This window comes from Chamaea fasciata, unplaced genomic scaffold, assembly GCF_029207755.1.
Source record: "Chamaea fasciata isolate MVZ Bird 193981 ecotype frontalis unplaced genomic scaffold, bChaFas1.0.hap1 SCAF_15, whole genome shotgun sequence".
In the NCBI taxonomy this organism is placed as follows: Eukaryota; Metazoa; Chordata; class Aves; order Passeriformes; family Sylviidae; genus Chamaea; species Chamaea fasciata.
This window is the reverse complement of record NW_027094100.1, coordinates 33064-42272: the sequence shown is the minus strand read 5'-3', so window position 1 is coordinate 42272 and position 9209 is coordinate 33064. Positions and strand designations below refer to the sequence as shown.

The 9209-nt window shown below is 46.9% G+C and overlaps 1 protein-coding gene across 1 annotated transcript; it reads left to right on the top strand.

Annotated features, from left to right (window-relative positions):
- The first annotated feature begins 5013 nt into the window (after nucleotides 1-5013).
- LOC136297498 (nucleolar pre-ribosomal-associated protein 1-like) lies at nucleotides 5014-8475 on the top strand. Its single transcript, XM_066197441.1, has 5 exons — nucleotides 5014-5018; nucleotides 5161-5290; nucleotides 5358-5412; nucleotides 5865-6004; nucleotides 7187-8475. Exons 1-5 carry the CDS (start codon nucleotides 5014-5016, stop codon nucleotides 7259-7261), a joined length of 405 nt encoding a protein of 134 aa, XP_066053538.1. The 3' UTR covers nucleotides 7262-8475.
- Nucleotides 8476-9209: the final 734 nt, after the last annotated feature.

Sequence of the window (9209 nt, the reverse complement as noted above, 5' to 3'; positions counted from 1 at the left end):
CCCTGAATTTCAGCCAAACTGCCAATTCAAAACTCATATCATTGCTTAGTGTATGGAAATTCCGATAAAATTAGTGTGTCAGTTAAGAAGAAAACAATGTGAAATAAAGAAAGTGAATGTGAAAATAGTAATTTGAAATAAAATAGTTCAGTTAGATGGTCTAAAATCTTCTATTAGTGAAAAAAAATCACTAGATCTAATGTAGAATAACAAGAGTTGTCAGAAAAATATCTCAGAAATACTTTTACACACACACACACACATTCCTCTGTGTGTGTGTGTACACTTCTCCCCATCCTACTGCTTTTTCTTCCTGCTTTCTCCCCTGTAATTTTTTAAGAGCTGGTATTTGTCATTTTCATTCTATTCGCCCAGAATAAAATTTCCAAGAAGTTCCCTAATGTTCTTTTTGGCTTTTGAGAATTAAAACAAAGAAAAAAAAAAAAAAAAACACACCCCCATAATTAAGAACAAAACCCCAGGCCTTTCCCACATTTTTAAAAGCTTTAGATTCCTGCATTCTGACACAGACAGAATCCACAGGACAGTTCAAACAAGTGGGCTGTTATCCTCTCTCTGTTTCTATGGAAATGAGTGTCAGACCACTTAAAACAAAGCACATACCTTACAGTAATCACTACATTTTGATTATTTAAAATAACAGAGCGCAGTTTTCCCAATCCAACCTCTATTTCTATGGATACAAGCTGAAAATCGTTGTAGAGAAGCCTGTTCCATAGTTTTTTCCAATTCTGAATTTGTTTTGGATGCTGTAAGTTCTCACAAGGCGCTATGGATGATACGATCTAACAAGAGCTTCAAGTGTGCTGTAATTTGAACTGGAGAGGACCAATTCTGTGAGCCAGAGTTAGGAAACATTCTTGTGTGTGTAAATAGAAATTGGAATGAATACTGAGTGAAGTACTCCACCCAGCAGGTTTAGAAGGAGGGGAATGATTTGCTGTTTTCTGCTATTTTTTGACTTGCTTCAGAGAGAGTGAGCTGAGCTAAGCAAGTTCTGAGTTTGGTGATCATGAGCTGCTCCTTGGCCAAACTAGTCAAAACACCATAGAGACCCCCACCACTTCACGAGACAGAAGATGTGACCCATGAAGTTTGCAAAGCCAGTCTCCTCACGTTTCATTTGGAATGAAACCTCACTCCATTTCCTCAGGAGAGGCAGCAGAAGGTCCCCGCTCCCCACCCCCCTGAATGCTGCCAGTCTTGCTGGCACTTCTCCTGTACGCAGATTGTTTTTTCTAGCAGTGCACCTGGCACTTGTATAGACATGAAGTGAGAGGCATGTCCCATCTCAGAGAGCTTACTGCTGCAAACAAGAGAATGTCCCTGGTCACTTCCCGACATGATGTTTCAAAGACACACTAGGAAAGACTGTGTGTCCTGCCCCTCAGTTAGCAAGGACATTAGGCCACAGTTACTGGGTGGAGCACGGTCAGGGAAATCACCCTCTTTGTCAAAGTGCTTTACTACGGTTTTATGAGCCTGCCTCTGATGGGTCGTTATCATGACACTGTTCCCCTTCCGTAAGTATTTAAGACAAGATTTTCCAAAATGACCAATGACTACGTACTTGAAATTCAAGACAGAAGCTTTTCAAAGCCACAGAATCAATGTCAAAACACTGAAAAAACTGTGGCTTTTCCAAGAGCCTTGAAAAAATCGGGCTTCCAGATGTCTCAAGTTAGGTATGCAAAGGCATGCAAAACTGGTGGTGTTTCAGAAAAGAATAGCCCGTATCAATATCTAATCAGTGAGAGTTAATAGTTTTGAGATCCAGACCTCAGGCTAATTCGACCTGAGCACAGTGAAATTAGAAGCATATAACAAAAATTTAAAATGATATTGCAGTGCTTATAAGTGCCTGCTTTTCCCATCAAGACTGTAAGGGCTCCCTGGTAAATTCTGTGACTCAGTGACTTTGTCAAACTCAGACTGGGTGATGCTTGAAGATTATTCCATGTGTATAAGGTGGGAAGGATTTCAGTACACAGAAATACCCGAGAATCGCAGTAGATACTCAGAGGTGCTCTCAGCAAATGCCTCCTCTGGCTATGCACAGCCTGCTCATTGACACTTTTCTGTCCTCTTCCCTCTTTTTCTGATCTTTCCACCCATCTTCAGCACCTGGGCATGCGGCCCAGTTCCAGAGTCTCACCATGCTCTGACTCAAACCCCTGATGCTCATAATGCCTGGTCGGCAGATCCTCCCATATCGACAGGCTCTAATATTCCTCGTGGGAGGAAGATAAATTGCCATTAGTCAGGCTTAAAATGCACTCCTTGCACTCCAGCTGAAATAACTACGGGATTGGAGGAGGAGGAAGAAGAGGAGGAGAGATGATTTTGTTTTACAGCATCTAGAGTAAAAAAAGTTGTGGTTTTACCTCAGCCTTGCCAGCCCACTCATCTCCTGGGTCCATACACGGACCTTGCACATACCCTGGACTCCTCGATGCCGAACTCCTGGAATTCAAGCTCTGCAATGACTGTGTCCAAGTGTGTGAGCTAGCACTGGGCTGATCCCAGCAAGGATCATGGAGGTGCAGGGCACAGGGCACTTGGACATGTGATGACAAAGAAGAGATAGTGTTGGGAGCATTCCCTTCTTGGGAGGCCGTGCCGAGGAGGTGGTCCTGTCAGCCCATCCCTGGGCAGCGTCACCCTCTCTCCTTCTGTCATCCCATGCCTCAGGGTGCCAAAGGCTGGAAAGCAGGAAGATTTGACAAAGAGCTCTATATCACACTTGAAATTTGGGGAAAAACTGAAGGAAACTTTTCTGTGTAATAGTTGTGTAAACTGAGAGCGAACACTGAGAGCTACAGTTTTAAGGTGCGATTTTGGATTAAATGTATTCCCTCTGAATGCTTTCTATACTTAATTTATACATAAAAAGAAACATTTATTTTAAGACACTAATGCGTTTCTTACCAAAGGAGTGAAGGGTGGGAGATTGCAACTCACAGATGAAGTGAAGTGAAACCACCACAGGGGTTACTGTAACTGTAAGTGGGGTATCCCAACAGCAGGACAGGTTTGGGCTGGGATTAGCATGGGCTGTATAGCTGGGGTCATGCAAAGGTCTGTCTGCAGCCCTTCTCATAGTCCCTCATCTGCAGGGAGAGGCTGTAGGCCTGGAGATCAGGCTGAGTTTGGGAAGGGTCAGGAGGACACGGTTACGGAGTGATGTAAATGCGTATCAAGAGACTTGAGGGGTGGCAATGTCAGCTAGAGAACAGCAAGGATCCATGGCTAACGGCTGGAGATAGGGGCTGCCTGAGAAGGACAGGAGTGCTTAAGGCTGAAATCAGAAGAGAAACCTCGGTGAAGATTTTGTGTTAGAAATGGTCTCATCTGCCAAATCAGATATTTGTCTTCAGGATTGCACGAGTAAGGAATCCCACAGCAAAGAAAAAGGTTCAGGTTTGGGAGCAAAGGCAAGTTGGGCAGGACTGCGGGGCTGGGGCTTAGCTGTTTACCTTCTGTTCAGGACAGTAAAGGCCTCAGAGGTCGTAACTGAGGCAGGAAAGGGTCGCTTGGCTCAGTTAGTCTTGTATCTAGAACTGTTCCTTGAACAAGGGGGGGAGCTGAGGTTCATGCAAGGGACCAGGAATTGCTTTTTAGCCTTGAAAATGCCAGAGGGGTGTGTGTAACTTGGATATGATGATAAGTTCATCTGGCAAGAATCACAGAATATTTTGATTTACTGAAAAACCGGGCAGCTCAGAAGTTACTACTCGACTCATTGCTGCTCCCATCTGTTGCACACGTAAGCACAGCAGAACAGATGATTTTTTTCTGAGCCTGAGGTCTTCGACTGACCCTCCGTAAATGCGTCTTGCCAAAAAGCAGACTCGGGGGAGGAAAGTTGTCAGATATAATAGAGAAAGAAAAGGACACAGGCTTCAAAGTCCACTCCAGCAGAACATGGAAGTGACCTGGCTGGAAATGAAACCCGTAGTCTGCTTCCCCAGCCTCCTGGAAGCCTCTAACAGCTCCACAGGCAGTGAGGGGAGAGAATAATTTAACTTCAAGTTGAAATAAAAATAATTTTCAGTAGCATTCTGCAGTACTTTTAAAATACTAGAACCATGAAATATGGTGTGATGATAACTATCAGGCTTGTAAGCCTGGTAACTAGGACTTTTACCTTGAAGATCTCAGTATGGGTACTTTAAGCCTTTTAAAACAGAGTTAAATCAATTTTTTTTTCCCTAGTTCTGCTAGCACTAGCCTTTCTTTTCACCCCCTCAAAAACAGAGCAACTCCCTCTTGAGAATGTTATTTACTTTCCATATTATGTGCTTACCGATTTCTGGAATTGCCAGTGTATTTGGATACCTGCATAAATTTAAGTTTCAAGAAAACTGTAAGGCTGAAACAAAAGAGAGAGACCGCTGCAGATGGGATATTGGGAAGGAATTCTCGTCTGTGAGGGTGCTGAGGCCCTGGCACAGGGCCCAGAGAAGCTGTGGCTGCCCCGGATCCCTGTGGCCTGACTGAACTAGAGGTAAAGCCGCCTGGGTGTCCTGCCCACGGCAGGGGGTGGGAAGGGATGGTGGAACGAGATTGAGGTGAATGTTTTGAGATTAATTCGTGGGTTTTTTAATAATATACTTTATAAGCCTGTGTAGTAGATATTTTAGAGTTAGTTTGTGTTTTACTGGATAACATCACTTTCTTAAGCGTAAAGGAATGCGGGGTTCCTGGAAGACATTCCTCTGCCGAGAGGGAAGATAATCACCCATCGCGGAGAGAAAGGAGGGTGTGACCCCTGGCTGATGGAGCTGAGCACCGCCATCAGCCACCGTCAGCCGAGTGCTCAGCGCCCCACAGCCATCATCCCGACTGTCGTCAAGGACATACATCTCAATACCCGGTTCCAGCAAACCCGGACAAAAGCTTCTGTCTCCCCGGAAAAAACTATTCACCTGACTTGCAACCGTAAAAGACCCTAGATGAATATGAATCAAGAATCATACACACAAAGAACCCATGACGTAATCGGTTGCCCAAGCCCAAAAACTGTATAAAAACGGGCTCTGCACACTCTGAATTTGTGAACCGGAGGGGGACTCTGTGCCGTTCCATGGTAACTATTTTTAACTCTTTTTGCTCACCTGAGCACCGGTCGCTGGGCAGGCCCGACAACTCGGCCGGGGCGGGACCGCGGGAGCACCACCCTGCCCGGGCCGCGATATCTCCGGGCCGCTGCCGCTCCCGCTCCGCCCGCCCCTGCCTGCGGGAACAGCGGCGATTCCGGGGTGCCGCCGTGCCGGCTCCGAACCGGGCATGGCCGGGAAGCGGAGCGGGGAGCCTGCGGCCCGCGGGACGAGGAGTTCGATGGCGCCCGCCTCACGGCGCTGCTGCGGGACCCCGCGGCCGCCGCCAAAGGTGAGGGGCTCTGCGTGGCGGGAAAGACGCGCCCTGAGGCGGCCGCGCTGGACAAAGGCGGCCGCGCCGTCCCGGGCGGAGGCGGCCGCGCCGTCCCGGGCTGAGGCGGCCGCGCCGTCCCGGGCTGAGGCGGCTGCGCTGGGCAGAGGCGGCCGCGCCGTCCCGGGCGGAGGCGGCTGCGCTGGGCAGAGGCGGCCGCGCCGTCCCGGGCTGAGGCGGCCGCGCCGCGCCGTCCCGGGCGGAGGCGGCCGTCCCGTCCCGGGCGGAGGCGGCCGCGCCGTCCCGGGCGGAGGCGGCTGTCCCGGGGCACGTCGCAGGGGGTGCGTGGCACCGGTGCTGCTGCTGGCGGGGCTGGCGCACATGGCACCGCTCGGCCCCTCAGGGTCGCGGCCGGGCCGGAGCGGGCCCTGCACGGGGCGCCGGTGCCCCGGGTTGACGCTGCGCCTTTGCAGGGCTGGAGACGTTCGTGTCCGTCGCCAGGACGCTGCCATCGGCCCAAGTGTACGATGTCGTGGAGAGATCCGTGAAAATTTCCATGGAGTGTGCTGAGATATTCAAGCTTCTCGATGGAGAAAGGAAGCCGGAAAGTGAAGTAAGTTGGACAGGGGGCTTGTAATTCAGGGACTGGCGGCTGCAGTCCCAACAATCCCACCCTGGAGAAGAAGCGACAAAAGGTTGCCAGAAAATGGTCACAGTGGCCAAGGCTGCCAGAGCTCCAGGAAGGTTTGGGCAGCGCTGTCAGGCGTGGGACTGTTGGGGTGGCTGTGCAGGACCAGGAGTTGGACTGGATGATCCTTGTGGGTCCAGCTCAAGATACTCTGTGGTTCTGTGAATAAATGCTTTGTGGTGTAGATAACTCTGATAATTGATTATGGCTTTGGTTTGGTTTTTTTCTTTTTTTCTGGAAGTAGCAGTGGCAGAAGCACCTACCGAGTGGGAGATGCTCTTTTCAGTTCATAGATGTTCCTGGATTTAATGACACACACAGCCAATCGTCCCGTCCAAATCAAGCTGTTAAGGTTCTTTAAATGTTATCAAAAGATCTTTTAGGAAATAAGGGGATCAATAAAAGCAGTTAAGTAAGCAAAACAATAGTCTGGTGAAAGTAAATGTTCTTAGGTATCTCCCTGATATATCAGTATTTCTAGGAAGCCGCTGGTAAAGTTGACCTCATTTTTCTTATTTTAGCTGGACACAATTTATCCTCATCAGAATATGACGAATGAACAAAGAGTTCAATAATTTTTCACTCTGAATGCTGGTGCAGCATTGCTGACTGCTTACAACATAGTACTGTATTGTGTGGCTTTTTAACCATCGCCTGCTATTCTTTGTCTTCCAGTATCATTTTTATCTGTGTCGTGTTCAGTGACAGCCTTCCCTCAATATCCCATTGCTCACAGGGGCTGGTGTTTGTAATGGGCGCAGCCCAGTGCTGTGTGGTTTCTGGATTCCTCTGCAGGGAAATAATTGCAAGACCGGAACAGCCCCAGTGTTTTTCTCGGGGACATTTTGTTTTTCGTCGTCCACTTAGGAGCAGCCGTCTCTTAAAGCAATGATTCCTTGAAACTACATGCTCTCCAAAGTGATCTTTTCCGAGAGGAAGCATTAATTTGGGAGAGAATCTAAAAGTTAATGTCACTTTCGTGTGTGGAAGCTTTCCTCTTGGGGTGGGGTTACCCTTTATCGATGGTGGTTATTACTATTTGCTCAGCTAATAATTTCAAGTCTTACCTGATGTTGTCAGATACTAACATACTTTTTTATCCGGCAGATGCTGTTAGTCTTTCAAGCCCTAGAAGCCATTTTACTGAGGACAGCCAGCGACCGCTCACATTTGTGGGAATGAACATCGTCAGAAAGTTGATTCATTCCTATATGAGACTGGTCTATGCTGCTTTGTATTCTGAAAATCACAAGTAAGTCTTCTTGGTGCTCTGCTGGAGAATCTCTGTCAGTTGATCTGGAGGGACTGTACGGGACGTTTCAAAATTCATCTTGAGTTATTGCTAATAATCCACCTTTATTTAATAATCCTTTTCCACTTGTCATAAAATAATTGCCTGTGGAAGTCTTTGCAAAGTGAAAGCTCTGATGCATCATACAATCCAGTGCTGTAGGATAATTTCCTGAAGGTGTAGTTTTCATCGGTTGGGCCTGCCCTGGTGAGAGCTAACACTGGTGGTACCTTGAGTCCTCTTACTTTATTGCTGCTTGATTTGTGGGGTGGAATGTACTGCGTGGAACAGGGCTGGGCAGTCTTCCTGTGACAGCAAAAAGAGCTGCTCTTGAGTTCTTTGTTTTCCTGTATTTTTTTTGGAGTCAGGTTGCCATGTTTATAATAGATTTTTCTCTTTCAGACTGGCTTTTTCTGTAATTTTTTCAGTCTCCTAAAACTGAGGTCATTTTAGGTTGCTCAATAACTGTTGTTATTTAGTCCAGACCAAACAATTTCTCATGCTCCTGTGGATGGGGAAAAAAGTTGCAAATGCCAGAGACATTTCAGTACAGACCTGGGAGGAAGAGGGAAGCAGAGAAAAAATCAGACTGAAATTGACTTGGCCGAGGCAAATGACTCATCTTTCAGTCTTTGAGCAGAACTGGAAAACCTTTTCTCTGCTTGCCTAGTTCATAGGCACAGCTGTGCTTCCTGAGCTGTGCAGTTGATCTTATTGCAGCAGGCTTTTTAACCTGACAAAGAATCTCAAATGTGTAAACTGGAAACAAATTTTGAGGCTGTGCAAGATGTGCACTTCTGATGAAATGTTTAAAGATTGCAGGTTCTGGAGGAATCCTTCTAGAACCTGCACAGAGGGGGCTGCAGATTTCTGGTGGGAGATGCTCTGCATTTTCTGTGCAACCTCTTTGCTGTGCAGAGGGATTTTCTTTATTGCATGTCTAGATGGGATCTCTGCTTGAACCACACGGCTTTTTACAGATTGTCCATGACAGATGCACGATGGACAGGTTACAAATGTGTTCATGGTAGTGGCTGTTCAGATGATGGAGGTCTGCTGTCCTCTTATGTATTCCTGTTGAAATAAATGGCAGACCTCTATGAATTTAGGAGTTCATAGAATCATAATTAAGGCTTGTGTAGTCCAGCCCCACTGCCATGAACAGGTCATCTTAGAGTTGTTCGTTTTGGCACTTTCACCCTTTTAAACTACTTGATAAAGGGAACATCCAGCCTCACCTTATGGCCTAATTTTGGGGAAGAATATGAAAAGGCATTTCCTTCTCCCTTCCTCCCTCACCCCTCTTTCCCAGCTGCTGTTATTACTACCTAAAATAATTGCTTTGATTATTTAACTTCCCTTCTATTTTCTCTTGAAGTTTTAATCTGTTGGTTTGGTGATTAGTATAACCATGATCCTGGAAATAACCTGCAGGTTTTCCCTCTGCTTTGTGTTTTTAGGATGAGCCAGGGGTGCCTTACACTGCTGTCAGCAATGGTGGCTCAGGGCCCGGGTTCAGCAAGGGATCTATATAGTCATTTCGATTTCAATGAAATACCTGCCTGGATTGTTGGAAAGAAGATGCAAGAAGGTAAATTAAGGTCCTGCATGCAATGAAATGCTATGCCATGTCTCCACCAGCATTTTTAGCTAACTGTTGGGAACAAACTGTTGCCAATGTTTGTTGTATTTTCATCTGCAAGAACTTAACTCTCCCTTCCTGTCCTGTGTCAGGCTGAAGTCCTTGACTGTGCCTAACTGGGCACATGAAAATGCCTTACGTGTTGCCAACGAGCTGTGGAGAAACATAAATGTACAGTTTCTGTGAACTGTCCTTCT

Excerpts from the sequence above, each read along its gene's own strand:
- LOC136297498 (XM_066197441.1), top strand. Across the intron at positions 5,413-5,864 it reads CCCCGCGGCCGCCGCCAAAG|GGCTGGAGACGTTCGTGTCC; the intron begins GTGAGGGGCTCT and ends GCGCCTTTGCAG. Across the intron at positions 6,005-7,186 it reads AAAGGAAGCCGGAAAGTGAA|ATGCTGTTAGTCTTTCAAGC; the intron begins GTAAGTTGGACA and ends TTTATCCGGCAG.